We start from the raw sequence: 17,652 nt of genomic DNA on the forward strand, positions 1-17,652 counted from the left end.
CTTCACTACTAGAATAGAGCCTCTCACTTGTATTTCTACTCTCTTTCTCAAAGAAAATAGCATGGATGCATGTAGTATTCCCAAAATGACCATTTACCACACACCCTCTTGTATTTAAACCAGCTACCCATCTATGAAAGAACTCCCCATTTAGTCCACTGCAGGTGTATTTCTTTAAGAGTCTCTGGTATGGAAGTCTGTCCATAAACCTCTCTGTACGAAGCACATCCAGACCAACTTCACACCAACCAGCATTATTTGTGCACCCAACAGCTCCTGTACAGAGCTCTGCTAGCCACACACTGCACGACTTGCCTGTTCAAATGGGACGTTAACTCAATCTCATTACATGTATCCATGTATTTATTTGTTATTCCATTTCTTAGAATAGAATTTATGCTATTTAGTCATATCAGCTTTAACCACAAACAGCAGCAGAAGAGTTAGTTTGTCTGATCATTGGCATGCGTTTGCTCTGAGACTCAAACACCTCTTTCCCTTAAATCTTTAATAACTCTACTATATCAATATCCTCAAACAGGTAAAAGAAACTAGATTACCTGATTTAATATAAATACACACGCACACACATATGAACACTTTTTTTTTTTAAGAAAATTCTAGCATTTTCTATCAATGCACACACAAGTTTTCTCCTTATTTTTCTAAGTCTGGGGGGGAGGTTGGGGTTTTTTTTTTTTGTTTATTTGTTTCTTTTTTAAATTCTGGACTGGTTTGCATCATTTCTTATTGGAGCTACTGACCCTTGGATAATATACAACTGTAAGGACACCAGTTTTAAAGGTTGCAGGATCTCCAGCAATCTCCCATTGGTTTTGGATTTTCCCCAGTCATCAGTTCAACATTACAGCAGCCCTGATGCAAGCCACCTTTTTCAAAGAGGATCCCTCTAGTCTGGACATCACCTCCACTTCCTAATAAATCTAATTCCATTTTTCATTAAATCTTATTTTCTAAGCCTAAACATTGTTCTTCTCTCCTCCTCTTTCCCCCTCTGTTCCCAGGTACGGTGCAAGGAACATTTCAGGGCACATTTACAAAATGTAAAGAGCTAGCAAGTAGAAGGGCCATCTCACAGTACTTGGTGGTAAAATGAACACCTATGTTACAGCCCACTACTGAAAGTAACAGACTGAAAGGAACTAAACATTATTTGACATCTACAACAAAACATTATTCAGAGAAGCTGTTTTTTAAAAGCCCATTAAGACTTCCACATACAACCCTAGTTTTGGTTCCCTCTCACGTGCCTTAATTGGCATCCCTTCCCCTTCTCATTCCTTGAGTAATGCCTATTACTTCTCATGCTCCCCAATTACCGAGTGGGAGCAAGACAATTCTATGCCTGTTTCCAAACCATGCATGTACTAAGTGGCCTACTGACAGACTGTGAGGCAGAAGGGGTAGGAGAAGCTATACACAGATTTGCCTTGATAAAGCAGTAATTTTCAAGGAACTTACAGGATCTTCATCTTTCAAAACACATTTGCTTCTGCTTATGATCACTCCACAGAGGAATGGTCAAACAGATACTCAGAGCAACTAGACGAGCTTGTTTCCCGAGGAACCAAGCCACAGATATGCCCCTTGGCATCAGCCAAGATCTTGTCTCATAATTCTGACTTTTATTCTGCTTTCTAGTCTTAATTCACAGTTTAATTTTAATATGTTATACTTTTTTTAAAACAAACTCACCGTTTTATTGCGAAGCCTAATTATGTCCGAAACAGAGCCAGCTCCACAATATTCCATAACAATCCATAGATCTGTGTTCTTAAAATAGCTGCCATAGTACTTGACAACATAGGGACTAGATGGGGAAAAAAAAAGTTAAATAGATGAATTCATAGTAGGGAACAAAAAAAATCATCAGCACAAGTGTTGTTAAAAATAACGGTATGACACACACTAACACCACTAAAGAACAAGTGTAATCAAACACATCTTAAAATTGCAATTAGCTTAACCAATGCCTTGTTAGAATAAAGTCTGACTGCTTAATAAAATTATAAAGGCACTATGATACATATCACAAGCTTTCAGTGATCTTCAAATACAGGCTTAGTTTTCCCAGACATTATTCTTCTGATATAAAGCTTTGTTTTTTCCCCCTTCTCTAAGGCCTCTGTTAATTTTTTACTCCTCACAGTTATTGGAAGTTTCTCTTCTTAAAAAGATTGCTTTGTTCTCTTCTGTCCTGAGGAAAAAACCCATGGAAATTCACCCATGTTTTCCTGGTTTTGCAATCACGAACTTATTTCAAGTACAGATCTAGACTTCCATATGAAACAGAATCCAGTGTTGATCAAAACTTCTGGATTCGCAAATGCATTTTTGTATCACGGTATCTCATACGAAGAGACAGTACTGTCATAAACAGAACACATTGCTTTGTAGTCATCAATTTGTCACTTGACATAATGCTTCCTCAGAGGCACTTGCAAAAGAAAAGCAGAAACAGATGTGGTAAACATAACAAGGATCTTCTTCAGATAAGTGATTAGATGGTGTATTTATGGAAATAAAAGGTCAGAGGTTTTTTTTGCAGGAACTTGAGCAAAGGAGGCTACAGTCAGATTGCTATCCATCTCCCACAAAGTCAGGAAGTAAGACACTGAGATCTCAGACAGTGGCTTCTAGTCAGAACACCTACATTGTGGGGTGGAATCAAACACTATTCTGTTTTGGAGCAAGGAACTGTATTTTAGGAACAGCATGTTTGGCAGCAACATTTTTTTGTTAGGAAACATATATAAGAAAAAGAGAGGACCTATGGTTGCCTCCTGCAACTTGATGATATCTTTTTATAAAGACAGGTCAAAACTACCTGCAAACTGCTTCATTGGAGAGCAACTGTCAGCACTATAGGAACTTGCCTTTACAGAAGGCAAGGTGGGTCAACTCCCTCCTAACTAGTCAAAATGTCTAACAAACAAGTACACCATACTCATCCTGCCCCTTATAAATTCCTGAAGGAAGAAAGGTTACTGTTACTTATGAAGAAAACCCACTGATTTTCATGATCATCTCTTGCCAGATATACACTATGCTACTACTCCCAGCAAAAAATGTGTATTATTATAAAACAGGTCAAGATAATCTTTTTAAAACATCGAGTGCTGTGCAATCTCAAAATACTGTTCACGTTTGCTTAAAGTCTCGTCCCAGTTAACTACATGGGCTAACCTTTTCCATATCAATTGCTTGTCTTCGAATCTATATTTTTCCCCCTTAGAAGAGCTCCAGCACATACAGCATAGCTAGCTCTACAAACAGCATGGAGAGGGGAAAAAAAAAAAGTGTTAAGAATTAATCATCTTTTATTTGAGAAGATGCAACAGCTTAGTGCTTTTCTGTAGTATCTGTGGAATCATCACACGTGAAAATAAAGTACTAAAAAGCATGTCATCCCTCCCATCAATACTGCACAACACTGCATTGGCACAAGGCACACAACACATACAAGCACATGGTGCAGAGCCGAGCCCAATCCTTCTTTTCAACCAGAGAATGGCTGTATTTGTGAAAAGTTTGTGTTCTAAAATGCTGAACTCTTACTCTTAAAAAGAGGTTATACAATAGTACATGTCCAGTAGATACTAAATGTAACATGCTGTTCAAAGAAAAGCAGGAAACAAAGAACAAGGGCAGAGAAAAGGAAGCAGAGCAGGGGACACAGGAATAAGGCTATCATCTAGGCCCACTTAGGACAAGAACGAAAATAGCGCAAGAGGCATAAACAGAAAGAAAGGTGAAAAACTTAGAAGATTCTCAAGTCTCACCACTTCTTTTCTCTGTCAGTATATTTCACAGACATTTGTTTTAAGTATCCATTTCAATCCACGTCCAATTAACAGACATACACACACTACAACCGACACCACTGCTTCCAGTCAGCTCACATAGTCGCTGCACAGGCTTGAGCCAAGGGCTGCTATCCTATCATTGACCCCACAGAAGAACACTTTCTGAGAATTCATAAGGTGCTATTTTCCAACTTATTCGATGTCTTCCTTTATGTAAGGGGAAAGAAATCAAGCAAGGGAGATAAAGAGAATTAAGAGCACAGCAATAAGAAGAGTCAAAGTAAACATGTTTTAACTCCTCTCTGAGTGCACAAGAGCAGCTGAGGACCTGCTCTGGGGATCAAATCTAGTTCCACAGTCAAGCAGAAAACCAGGATTGCTGCTTCATTTTTAGTTTGTACCTGTTACAAAACTACAATTGATCAAACAGACAAAAATAGTCTCAGAGGGACAAAAAGGATTAAGAGGAGTCCCCAAAAAACCTCAAGGGTCCCAAATCCTTTTCATATCACCTGAAATAACCTCATCACACATCTTCATGGAATGTGGGGAAAAAAAAAAAACACATAAATCCTTCCTTTTCCTCCCATTCCCCTGCCTACACATTTAACAAGCTTCTAGCTTTCCGAACAGTCAGTGCCAGAAGGGAACGGATTACAAGGTCCAGCATGTTCATAGGTCACAAATACTCAGATCAGGGCTTGCAGACAGAGGTTCCGAAGAAGTTTTAAGAACACTTGCCTTCTCATGTGCTAGACAGAACATACCCTGAGGTCTCTATCCCTATATTTAAGGATAAACATTTGAACCTTCTCTCCTCCTTCATGACCCCACAGACAAGACACTGTGGAGTACAATCAAGCTCCATGTAACACCCGAGTGAAATATTCAGCAACACCTCTGAATGAATTCAGACTGCATTAAAAGGATTATCTTTAAATCTGGCATGAGTACTGGTCAGTGCCAAACAAGAGCAAACTACTCATTTAAAGACAGAACTTCAACACTGACACACCACAAAAGCACAAGCACAATTGAGAAATAAGACCACCTGCTATTACACAATTCACCAAGTTAATGACTAAAGCAACCAATACTTTAAAGAAAGTTTTGCCTAACTAGAGCACAAAGCTTTCCTGTTTACACTTCAAGTTACAAACAACAGACTCTTGTACCACTAATCAGACATGCATAAAGACTCACCCTAGCAAACCTGACTTTGAAGTTACAGCCAAAACCTTAAAAGCTTATCCCCAAAAAAATATACAAATAAAAAAATTTAACTCCATAGAAGAGAGGAAGTCATAGAATCCCAGAAGTAATTTCTGCATCCTTGCAGACACTTGATGTTAAGGCTTCTATTCCTACAATACTAGCAATCATAACCTACATCGTTTGTGAACCACTGTGAAGTAACAGCCCTTCTTCAGAACTATAACACTGTTCACTTTTAAAAAGTTATGATCCTGCATGAAAAAGGCAACCAATAGAATATTATTTTGGAAGTTAACTGCTAGCCATTAAGCTTATGCTATAAACATCTTTGTCAATCTTCTGAAAGAGGTAACTCAGAATTCACAAGGCCTGACATTTACAGGAAATATTAACCTTCGGGCTTGCCACTGCGATTAAAATGAAGCAAACATGGAGAATTCTAAGCAGAAGCAAGTACTTATTCTTTCAACAATTACATACACTATTTGTACTTCCTTCAATCCAAAGCTAAGGATAGGAGGAGGTCCGCAAAGTGGTCCCTTTAAGTTAAGTCATCCCACACAGACTGCTTTAATTTTTCATACAAAGAAAGTTTGCAGCTGCATGTATTTCACCTATATTCACAGGTACAAATACATTTCTACATAGACTCTTAGAAAGGGAGCAGAATTGTCACACCTACCTGTCACACTGTTGCATTATAGATATTTCTTTAATTATTTCTTGAAGATCTGACTCCACCGGGACCTGTTTAATTGCTACAACTTGTCCAGACTCTTTGTGTATTGCTTTAAACACACTACCGTAAGACCTAAAAATAAAAGAGGGATTTTTTTTTTTTTAAACAAGATAAACTGCTTCTCGTTTCCATTATGCAGAACTTTAAAGAGTCAGAGAACTCGTTCATGCAGAAGTTTGAGGGTTTTTTCAGGCTGCAAAAGAATTCAATTCTATCAGGACCACAGGAAAAACATGCCTCTGAAGAAAGAATCTTTGTCGAGATGTAGCATATCCAACTCCAGTACACGCGCAAGCACCTTTGCTGCCTTAAACAAGGGACACCAAAAATGCACAAATATATTTGGTGAAGCACAGAAGTCTACTGATGTATGCATTTTCTTTATTATTAAAACTTGTCTATGGAAGCATTCCTTAGAACATTTACAGTCACTCTGTAACTTAATATTCCAATGCATGCTTTATATACTGTTTCCTTCTGATCCCACCCCCTCATAAATAGCTCCACTTACCCTTCTCCAAGTTTCTCCAGAACATCAAAGACTTCTTCAGGCTGCTTAGTTAAACTATCTTCACTTAGCTTTTTCAGTTTGCTAAAAGACAGACAAAAGTTATTTGTTTGCTTAGGGGGGAAAAGATACAAAACTTGAGCAAATTCTCATATAAGTGAGCAGACAAGAAAAAAGATTATACAGAAAAACATATTCCAATGAAAATAAAATGCCTAATTAAAGTGCAGTAATAAAATTTTAATCAACCATCATATAAGATGGAGGAAGTTATGACAATTTTTGTCATTATCACTTTCCCATTGGTGTTTGCTCAATTCAAAGCAGTATGGGACCAAGTCTCTGTCCAAACCACTTCCTTTACTAAAGTAGAAACAGACAAAAAAATACAGTAAAGCTCACCTTTCATCAAAAAGCAGCCAGCAGGCAAACACATGCTCCTTACTGCCTAGAGCACGCCATGTTCTTATCTAAGAACGCATAAACCCATCCTTCACCCACATGAAGTATCCACTTTCTAAACTATACCTCTCGTAAGCCAGTGAATTACATCCCGTTAACAGCAAAACCCACAGTCAAGACGGTAGCACTTCACCTACACATTGGTAGCAGAACACTGAACTTCCTAGAGTTGGGTACTCAGAGTTGTTGGGGCAGTCCCTTTGGCATCTTTTGTGAACGTACATAGCAACAGGTGCAACAAATCTTGAATTACCTAACACCATCATATTTTGCCCTCCAGTTCTCTTTCACACAGCCTCAAATCACTCAGTATCACCCTACTATTTCTCCCAGTTCTTTTGACGCACTCTTACCACTACCCTTTGTCCCTTACAAGCAGTTCTAGCCTGTCCCCAGTCTCCAGCATCCCCAGCCAGCCAGCCAGCCCCCCAGACTCCTGGCAGATCTCAGAACATAACTTGGCTGCAGACTTGCGGTGGAGCTTGACACTGAGCATAGCACAGGAAAATATAACTACACACACACTGCAGTGAGGCTGGGTGGCTGCAACATGTAAATCCTTCACCCTAGAAGTTACAAGGAATTTTGCTGCAAGACTGAAATAAGTTAACTCTGTATTATAGCCAAGGGTACTATTAAAGTAGAAGATGAGCTGAAGAATAGCTGGCGCTGTAGTGTTAGATATAGACAATGTATTTCACATGCAGCAGGAGGAAAAAGGGGAAAGAAAAAAAAAAGACACTTTGAAGCACAGCAGATCATTGAGAACTTATGGAAAATACATTATCCTGTGACACTTTACCGGAAAGGAATACAAAAAAGGAAGGAGGGCACAGACAGAAAACACTGTCAAATCTAACGTTGGAAGAACAGTGTTAAAAAGAAACTCCTTCATATTAAAGGGATGCGATTCTGTGATATCCAGAACTAATAAAAAAATAACATGGGATGACTGATGAAGGAATTCCCAAGTCAGAAGAGACTTGTTACTGCCAGCCATCTAAGTAAAGACAAAAATGTAAAGTAATTGTATAGGCACACAGGTCATATCGATTGGTGTTAAACAAGGGAAGTAAGAGAGCAAGGGAGGGTGTACACATCGATATATCAAAGAACTATTGCTACAGATGTAGCAATTATATGAACACAAAAAGCATCCACGATCAGTACAGAAGGGTGCATGAACTGCTGTAAAAACCATGCAGTTTGGTACAGCAAACAGGCAGGAAGCTGGAAAGCATGTGTGCTTAAGGGAGAATAAAAATCTCCACAGCAAAGGAAAGGCACACCTTTCACAAGGAAAAACAGCAGAAACCTCAAATGAGAGCAACTAAATAAAGTCTGCAAAAGTGGCCTACAAATCAAACACAGGAACACATACCTCTGCTTTCTTTTTCACCCTCTCTCTGCCTGTTAGAGACTAGAAAACAGAAAGATGGAACTTAAATCTTGCAGGGAAGTACATCTTTCATTACTGAACAAGCATAAGTTGAGACAAATAAAAAGAAGAGGAGGAAGAAAAAAGATTTTGCAGGTGGATATTAAAGAAACAAATCATTCATTTTCTTCTTTTGCCTCAAATTCCTTTTTCCCCTCCAACCAAGTTATCTGTGGCCTTAAAGGCAGTGTTCACAGAATAAGTTACTACAATCATCCCCTGCTTGCCACCAGCAAAAAAAAAAAAAAAAAAAATCATACACACGCAGTATGCTTACGATACCAGCAGGTCCTCAAAAAATAACAAGCATGACCATTAGTCGAGTCTGTTACACAGCTCTTGGGTCAAGTGAGAGAAGACACACGCGACAGAGCAGGGAGGGACTGAACTTTTTAGTAACTGCAAGAAAAGGGAAAACATACACTAACCTCAACCAAAGATGTCTAAGAAGAGAACACTTCCACCAGCTCATCAAGAGCAATGCCTGCTAAAATGAGATAGAAAAAGAAAAAATCCATACCAAAAGGGTTCAGCAGCACCATTAACACCAAGGCATGAGGAGTGCTTGAGAAAAGTTAGGGAAACAATCACCAATAGACATAAACTGATCAAAACCAGTGTCACTGCCAAATAACAGACTTATTTGCCCAACACTAAGGCAGCTAGACACTAAACCTATTTAGAGGAAGAAAGATATGTCAGCCTCAGGAATTTCATCACTAAATACACTGCTCAAAGTACTTCACATTCCTTCACAAATACTTTGTAAGGGTACAGATGCTAGGTCCAGTGTTCAAGTGACAGTATTAATACCAGAATTCTTTGAACCATAGAAAGATCCTAATAACTGTTCAGCGGTTTCTATTTCTAGAAGTCTAATAGAATTCCCAACTCTAACTACAGAACATGTGATATACCCCAAAAGGGTTGCAATAAAGAAAGCATTTATGAAAACTTTATGAGAAGCATGGAGGAGGAAGACGACTGCTGTAACCAACTGGAAAGCACTGAGTAGAACACAAGACAAAAAGACAAGAAATATTATCTTATTATATTGGTTTAAAACAAGCGGCTAAAGCTTGGGACAGAGAAACATATCTAAGACTTCAGAATCAGCTGCTTAATCAGAGGTTGTTTGTGTGCGTGTCCCCTACTATCTGCCCTTTGAAAATGTGCAAGGTAAGACACAGAGCCAAGCATTTCAGAAGGATCACTGCCTTTTTAAAAGCATTAGTGTCCTACATGGGAAGTGAATACTATAAGCACCCAGTAAAATACCTATCGGCTAAGGTATGACTAGAAATACAGTGGGGGGCACAATCAAAGAAACAAAGGGTTCAAGAACCATCAGAGAGAAGGAAGGTGTGTCACTCCTCTCCCTCATAGGTCCTCTACTTCAATAACACAAGTGTTTAAAACAGAATAAACAAATCAGTAAATTCAGGCACTGTTTTATTCTGGCCACAGGATGCAAGTGCCATATAGATATATATATGTATCTGTGAGAAAGTCTAAAGGAAATGTGCAGAAGATAAGTATAAATCCTGGGTAGAAAGTAGTGCTGGGGTTTTTTTGTTCTAGAATCTAGAAAATCATCAGGTAGTAACTGGGGGCTATTTCAGAAGTCTTCCAGAAGGAAAGCCATTCCTCAAAGCAGGAGGACTAACTAAACTACAATTCTGGGATAACAAGAGTTGTCAAAAAGATTTTCTTGTTCCAAGCAGGTTTGACTTTCTGTATAACACCTAGTCTCTTAAATAAGAAAACCACACAATTTTAATTTTATAAATCCAGTTGATAGCAGAAAGCATCATACTTAGCATGACCAGAATCTTACATGTCACTGAGTATGTCAGCAAAACTCCACAAGTCTAATCACAGAAAAACCTAGAAACAGTGAGAGACACCAAGACTACCAATCCTAGCAGAAAAATCTGAACTGGGACCTGAAAGAAAAAGAAATATTCTCCCCAACATGAAAAAACAAAGTATGAGTTTAGTGTCCTACAGTCATTACATACAGATCTTACAAAATAAACTGGTGATGTGCTACAGACATAGGCATAAAAATCCTGAAAGCTAACAGAGAAAAATAGAGCAGGACTAAAGCATAGAACTCCCTCAATTACTGTAATGAGTGACAGAAAGCCGGACAGCTGCTCCACGAAACATGAATATACACAGTTTATTTTGCAGAATAACTAGCACATTGAAATATTTAAAGAGAATGGCTGGAATCAATTATACTGATACATTAAAGAGAAACTAGGAAGAAAAAAAAAAATCACTGCAGTCATCAGAAACAGAGGTGGCATGTGAAAGCCTCGAGACATTTACACTGCTTTACACCGTTCACACAAGTAGAGGCACATTTAAGACAGTTTGCATTATTGTACTGTATACTAACATTTAGTTTCCTACCAATAAAACCCAAGGAAACTTTTGTCTTACAGTTTTCAGGAGAAACTTGATAATTGTCATCCATGGGACCTTACGTGCCCATTGACATGAACATTAAACCAGCCTATTTTTCACAGACAGTTTATATTTTAAAAACGAGTTTTTCCCTTCCCATAAAAGTTGAAAAGTTATATTTCAGTGAAAAATCAAACCGCCCAAGTTTAAAGAAAGGACTGAAAAACCTTAATTAACACACTCCATACTTGTTAAGCAACCTTTTATTTAGCAGCAGCATGCAGATGTGCAAGATTAAACAACATGTATTTGACAGAACTGCATCTCTGTTCCCTTGTATGCAACCTACCTCCTCATACATGAGTATGCCAACATATACAGAAAAAAGCAACAACAACAGGGGAAAATTACAAGACTTGGAGGCAAATTTTGTAACTGACTATTTCAAGAATGAATGTCCATTTTAGCAAGTGAAAGAAGCATAAAGCACATCTGAAATATAGTGAGAAATTCAGATGCAAGAAAACACTGTGTCAACTACTGCACAAATTGTTCAATATAAAAGTCAGAATACCTACTCTAAAGTATTAAAAAAAAAAGTAAACAAATTATTCTGAAAAGGATGACTCCTTACTTAGAAGTCTTTTATTACTGTTGCAGGACAGTGGTCAAATAAGAAAAGCTAGTGATTTTCACAGCATCCCCACTGAAAAGCCACAGTGGCCTAGCCTGTCCTTGGGCATCACCACTGCTACTTTCTGAAGGGCTGTTTTAAAGATTTACACAACACACAACTGTGTTGTGTGCTCCTTTGCAGGGAAGGGGGGAATAAAAGTGCCCTACACCTGTAAGGGAACACTGAGATTCTAGGACACCCGTGCAGCTTTGAATTGTTCATATGAAATTCTTGCTACCTCCAGATGAATGTTTTTCACTACAGATATCATAGATCCCTGTCAGTAACTGCTCCTGTGGACAACAGGCACCAAAGAAGTCTAGTGCTCACATCTGTTTCACCAAGTAAACAACAGCGTGTCCATTCCAAGCCACTACTGCATCCAAGTCAGACACCAAAAAATTCAGACCACAAAAAATAATCTGTACCCCTTCTGGACTTGCAGAAAAAGGGGGTGGCCTAGCAGAATAGTTGGGCACGCTAAACAACCAGAAAACTGTAAAAAAAATTGATAAAGCGGATATATATGCACATTTATGAAAAACTTAGTTCAAGTCTTATGAAAACTTGAGTTAATATCTTACGAAAAACTGAATTCAAATCTTCCCTCCTGCTAAAGAAACAAATTCATTAAGTTCTTATCACATTCAAATTTCCAGAAACAAGCTTCAAAAAACATGGAAAGTATAAAAATATGCCAGAGTTTAGAAGTTCTCTCATCAGCTTTCTAGTTCTTCCTGACCAAATCTAAGGATTTAAACTGCTCCTCAGTTTCAATTAGGCCAGACACACACCTCCAGGTGGGTCATAAAAGTCAGAGCAAACCCCAGCTCTTCAAAAGAAAAAAAAACAAAAAACAAACAAACAAACAAACAAAAAAAAACACCACAACCCACAACATACCAACCTATAAGTTATGCTAAGTTGCTAACTTCAAGGGGTTGTTGTTTGGTTTGGTTTTGGTTTTTTTTTTTCAGTCCTTTCACACCACCAGATCCCAAGCTTTGCAGTGGTGCTGGTAACACTGATTGCTCCTCAGACATTCCTATTGCTTCTCCTAAACCCTTGCTGGTGCCTGTCCTACTTCCTTTATGTGAGACATGCAGCACTGTCAGCCTACAGTGTAGGCTTGACCCTCCTCACCCCATGGCCTGCTAAAACCACTCTGCATAATAACGACAAACTAATTCTTGGTCAAAGTTTTCAAGTAGTAGATACTGTTATTTGATGTATTATTGGAGGAAAAACACAGAAGGTCAAGACTGCATTCTTCCCAAGTGCTGTCACCCTAAAGCCGTTTTAAAGAATTTTAAAGGTTTTACATCTAGAATGTAAATGTTTTGAAATAGAACATAAAATTTATTTATCTTCCACCACCAGTTTATATTGTGTAGTCCATTTTTCATTAAATTAACAGGAAGCAAGAGTGAAACACTTGGAGCTCTAAGATAGTAAGTATAAATGTAAACTGTGTAACTACATTCCATATACCACACAACTACACTCTATGTAGCATATAACTACATCCAAGAAAAGATTGTTCCAATTTAAACCTACCCATAAAATAAGAGCAACAATTATTTTGTGCACCAAGACGACAGTGTCACATTTAAAGCAAAAGCTCATGGTTTCACATTATTACACATGCACACAAGAAGAAGTCAAATGATAGACGCTCAAAAAAAAACCCAAAAAACACAGCTAGCCTACATACTTCACAAAATACATATACTGTGGGAATACTCCTAATTTTTGCCTCTTCCCACACCCTGATTTACAACTGCAACTATGCAGCCCCCACCCCCACAAGCATCCCTCCACCACCAGGACACAAGGGCACTTTCTCATGGGGAAAGATAAGAACAACTGCTTGTGTCGGTTCCTTCCGTGGACCTAAACTACAAAGCGCACAGACCCCCAGGGCACAAAGGACTCTTCTCGGCAATGAAGTTTCCCTCATTTCGCACTACAACGTTCCTCTTCTAACTCAACCAGCCGCTGAGGGGCTGCCTCCACCTGGACGTTTACCCAGGACGGTTATTTAGGGGACCCGCCCCCCACCAAGACCTTCCCCAACGCAACCCAACCCCTCCGGCCGCCAGGCAGGTCTCAGCCCCCGTCCTTGTCCCGCCGCCTCCCTCACAGCCCCCAGGACCAGAGCCTCCCGAGGCCGGCGGGGGGGGGCAGCGGGCGGGCGGGACCGGCCCAAGGCCTCGCCCCGGCCGTGCCGCCGCGCTCGCTTCCGGCAGGGGAAGGGGCCGCCAGGGAGGGTCGTTACCTCTTGGGCGCCGCCTGCTCCATGCCGCCGCTGGCCCCCCGGCCCCGCCGTCAGGAGGGGGCTGCCGGCCAAGCCCCCAGGCACCGCCGGGCCGGTAGCTGCTGAACTCCTCACAACTTTCGGGCGAGCTCGCTGGCCCTTTAAGCGGGGCTCGCGCCCTCCCTCGGCCGCCGCCGCTCCCGGCCTCTCTCAGGCAACCGCCACTACCGCTACCTACCCGGCTGCCGGCGGAGGCCCGCCCCCTCGCGCCTCTCAGTGGTCACAACCCGCGCCATCGCAAGTGCTGATTGGGTGGCGCGGTAGTCGCTCAGCGCGGCAGGAGGGACGAGGCCCCACCCCACCACGGGAGGAGCGGGCGGCGTCGCGCCGGCGGGAGGGGAAGAACATGGAGGCGGCGGTGCCGCCGGGGCCGAGGTGCCGCGCTCCCGGCGTGCTCCGCGCGGCCGTGGCCCGCGGGGCACGCCGGGAGGTGTAGTCCTCCTGAGGAGCGTGCCCTACCCGTTCCTGCAGCAGCGGCGCCCGGAGCGGCCTGGCCGGGCGATGCGAACCGGGAGGCGAAGAAAGGGAGCCCCGGGCCCCTGAGGCGCCGCCGGAGCGAAGGACAGCCGTCCCTCCCCCGCACGCTCACCTCATCCCCCGGCGTGGAGCTGGGCCTTGGGGCAAGGGCAGGCCTGGAGCAGAGCCGCGGCCGGAGGCGGAGGGTGAGGGCGGCTCTTCGCCCGCTGCCACCCGCGGGCCCCGCCGCCTCTGGCAGCGCTGCCGGGCGGCCTGCGCCTTTCATCCGCCCGTCTGCCCCGGGCAAAGGACAGCCGCACTCGGTGCCGAGCTGCATCCAGCCCCTTCTTGGGAAGTTAAATCTTTTCACGGAGAGCTGGCTCCAGAGCAGAGCAGAGAGGAAGTCTGAAGTTAGTCACGGCAGGACGGGGGAGCTGGGCTCCGCGGCTAGCGCAGGTGGCACAGCACGCTGGCACTTGACACTTGACTTTTTAATGCCAAAGCATACAAGTTACCCTGCAAAGCCATAAGAAGATGTCACGTAATTATTCAAGCAGCAGATTTTAGGCCACTGAGTACCATGTGACAGTTACTTGCAATTTCTCCACGACTTCTGACTTTCTGCTGGTTGATGTAGAAATTTAAGGTACTAACTGACAAAGCATCCGAGCAGATCCAGTCAAGTCAATACAAGAAAAGCTTAAATGTTCAAGCCAATTTCTGTATCCTTTCCTGAATGTAGGTTTATTTGCCTAACTAATGGAAGTTCAAGGTAGTAAAACACTTAGGCAAGATCCATAAAAATACTGAGATGTCCAAGTTCCACTTTAAACTGATTTTACATGTACAGGTGTAACAGTACTCCTCCCTAAAAAAATCTGCACTCCATACCTAATGTTATCTCTTTGATGTGCGTTAGCAAGGGAATTTTGAATGACTGAAGTCCTACTGTTGTGCAAGTCCTCTACTTTGGCTGAGTCAGTCCAATCCAGTTGACTCACTTGGTTGGGCTAAATGCACAATGGCAATATTGAATGAACCCATAAATCACACACCAGTGTACAACCTTTTAGGTTTCTTTGTTTTTCTGAGTCATGGAAAAACTGTAATAGAACATCTTCCTTTGCACAACAGATTAACACAGAGTTCTTCCAAGTATTACCCCACAAGCCAGAGTGGCTCACCAGCAGTACTGCCAGATGTGTCCACACCACAGACAACTGTTTGTAGGAGATGCCAAAAAAAAGCCTCCCAGGAGAAGGAGCCTACACATGCCTCAGACGCAGTGCAGTATGAGTGCGTTAGAAAGTGGTGGGGAGGAACCCCGCAAGGCTTCTTGTTTCCCAGTTCTAGGACAAGTGAGGTCAGGCAGGTAGAAGGTGCCATGTGGCTAGTGTCCTACTGTTTTGCAGGGTATTTGGCTATACTCACTGACCAATTATTATTTACATTTCACCACTTTCACCTAATGAAGGGAAGCCTGACATCCCTACTTGGCTGTGATGCTCCTGGAACGCAGAGGCTGTCTCCACATACTTTAACACGAATCTTGAAGGCAGTATTTTGTTCAGGGTATTTCAGAGGAGGCAGGTTTTTTCCAGCTCCCCCTCTCAAGCCAAAGCTGTGACAAACTATGCATTCAAGCAAGGAAAAGGAGTCTTAGAAAAAATACAGGTACTATCTTACGGTTGTAACAGCAAGACAAAGAAAGGGAGCCAAGAAGTGCTGCATCTCCCCATTCACATATATATTTCTTTCTGTGGAAAAAAGTTAGGCTGAACAGCCTCATCTGCTACTCTTCCTGCCCCCTTTAGCAACAGTTGACAAGAACAAGTCAAAGAAACATTGTCTAAGAATAGCAGATTTAGATATTCGCTGTCTTCATTCAAAATGATTTAATACCACAATCCCCACCCCCAGAAAATACCTGAATACTGAATAATTTAGGAAGAAGGGGGCAGGAGTTTCCTCCACCTATGCCATCGAAGGAAAAGTGTGAAAGAAAACAAGATGCCCAAAACAGAAAGAGTTAGGTAACCTGATCTAGCAAGGAAGACGATGCCAAAAAATATGGCCTAATTCCATGCCCTTCTCACAGAAGTTTCAGTCGTGCCTTATGCAACTGCCAGAATGCTTTCTAAGTACATTTATGCTGAAAATAAAATATCAATAAGAAGATAACATAAATACCATAGTATTTTTCAAGATCACTTTATTCATCTCTTAGAATTTCAAATGATATATTCAGTCAATGATATTGGAATAAATAACACCATCTCACCTTTCCCCTGCAACGTGAATTTGGCATCTGTGCTGTGAAATAGAACACTGATTTGGTATTCATTACAATACTGTACCTAGCCACCAGCAAAGAAGGAACTTTGAAAGGGAAAACAGACTCCCTCTGTTCTACTACCTCATTCAGGCTTTCCAGTCAAGGGAAGTCTGGGTGTTCTGGAGGCATGAATATACTATGAGGTTGCTGGTGTCTAGACAACATGGAGATGAGGAAGTTGCAAACGATCTGCGTGAGTATTCCCATGATTTCTTCCAACAGTGGAACCGTGTAAGGCAGGTGAACAAGAAGAGGCTTAATGTAGCCCAATCTTAGCAGTATAGGTGAAAACTCACTGAATTACACTTTTTCTTCTAAAGTATTTCATTCACTTCACTAATTTATCAGCACGCATTAGGACTCCCTTATCTGCAGAACTGGCATCAACATCAAATATAATTCCTTAGACCAAAGGATGGATGAAGACCATACTTAGTTTTTGAGTACTATAATTATGTTATATTATAATATAGTTTTGTAAACAGATAAAATAATTTATATTATAATTGCTATACTGCAATGGGATCAGGAATCATGATGGTATGAACAAGTATTAGGTGCTGTATAACCACAAACTAAGACAGTCCCCGAGCCCCTAAATATATGAACCAAAAAGTTCCAAGATGTCAATCCTGCCTCAGTTGCACATAATTCATGATAAACCTGAGAAGGATAAATATTACTCGAGAAGCTCATATCTGAGTTTCTAGCAGGTATTGCTAAGATTTAAATTCCAAATATATACTTCAAAGTCATTCATAAACATCATGCAAATAAATTATGTATGTTACAGTAGGGACTTTATCTATTTCCTTTGGTAGCAAATAAAAGCAGCATTTACTTCACAAGGTATTCGATCAGGCTCATTTGAACAACGTGCATTGTAACTAATACGCGGCACTCCTAGAAAACAGCAGAGTTAACAGTACGTGTTTTCCAAGAGATACACGTCACAAGCCTGATGCTCTCCAGACAGAATTCCAAATTCCCCTAGTCCTTCATCATGTCCGTGGTGCTTTTCACAGCCTAGCTTTTTTCCTCATATGCTTTCTACCCTCTCACTGTGGTAGCCCCCCAGGTCTTTCACAGGATCCTTGGTGCTCTCTCCCTCAGCATCCCCTGTATCAACCCACAGTAGCTCCATTCACCCCCTCAGCACACCAAAACCCACAGGGTCCTTACTGCCCTCATAGACCCCCAAACATGCCCCTAGGTCTGTGCTCCTTAAAACCCCTCCACATCACTGGTATCTCACTCTGCCTTG

At 41.4% G+C, this 17,652-nt stretch overlaps 1 protein-coding gene across 2 annotated transcripts in view; it reads right to left on the reverse strand.

The window, feature by feature from the left end:
• The window catches only part of STK3 (serine/threonine kinase 3), a 134,244-nt gene extending 120,663 nt beyond the window's left edge, over nt 1-13,581 (reverse strand). For both annotated transcript variants that reach the window (XM_086465236.1, XM_086465235.1), the window contains exons 1-4: nt 13,559-13,581; nt 6,293-6,373; nt 5,725-5,853; nt 1,717-1,831 (exon numbers count right to left, since the gene is read on the reverse strand). In XM_086465236.1, the coding sequence (XP_086321362.1) occupies nt 1,717-1,831; nt 5,725-5,853; nt 6,293-6,373; nt 13,559-13,581 (348 nt within the window). The remainder of the gene's footprint in view (nt 1-1,716; nt 1,832-5,724; nt 5,854-6,292; nt 6,374-13,558) is intronic.
• Between the last annotated feature and the right edge of the window lie 4,071 nt (nt 13,582-17,652).

The sequence above is a fragment of the Leptosomus discolor genome, chromosome 5 (genome assembly GCF_034619465.1).
Source record: "Leptosomus discolor isolate bLepDis1 chromosome 5, bLepDis1.hap2, whole genome shotgun sequence".
NCBI classification, from domain to species: Eukaryota; Metazoa; Chordata; class Aves; order Leptosomiformes; family Leptosomidae; genus Leptosomus; species Leptosomus discolor.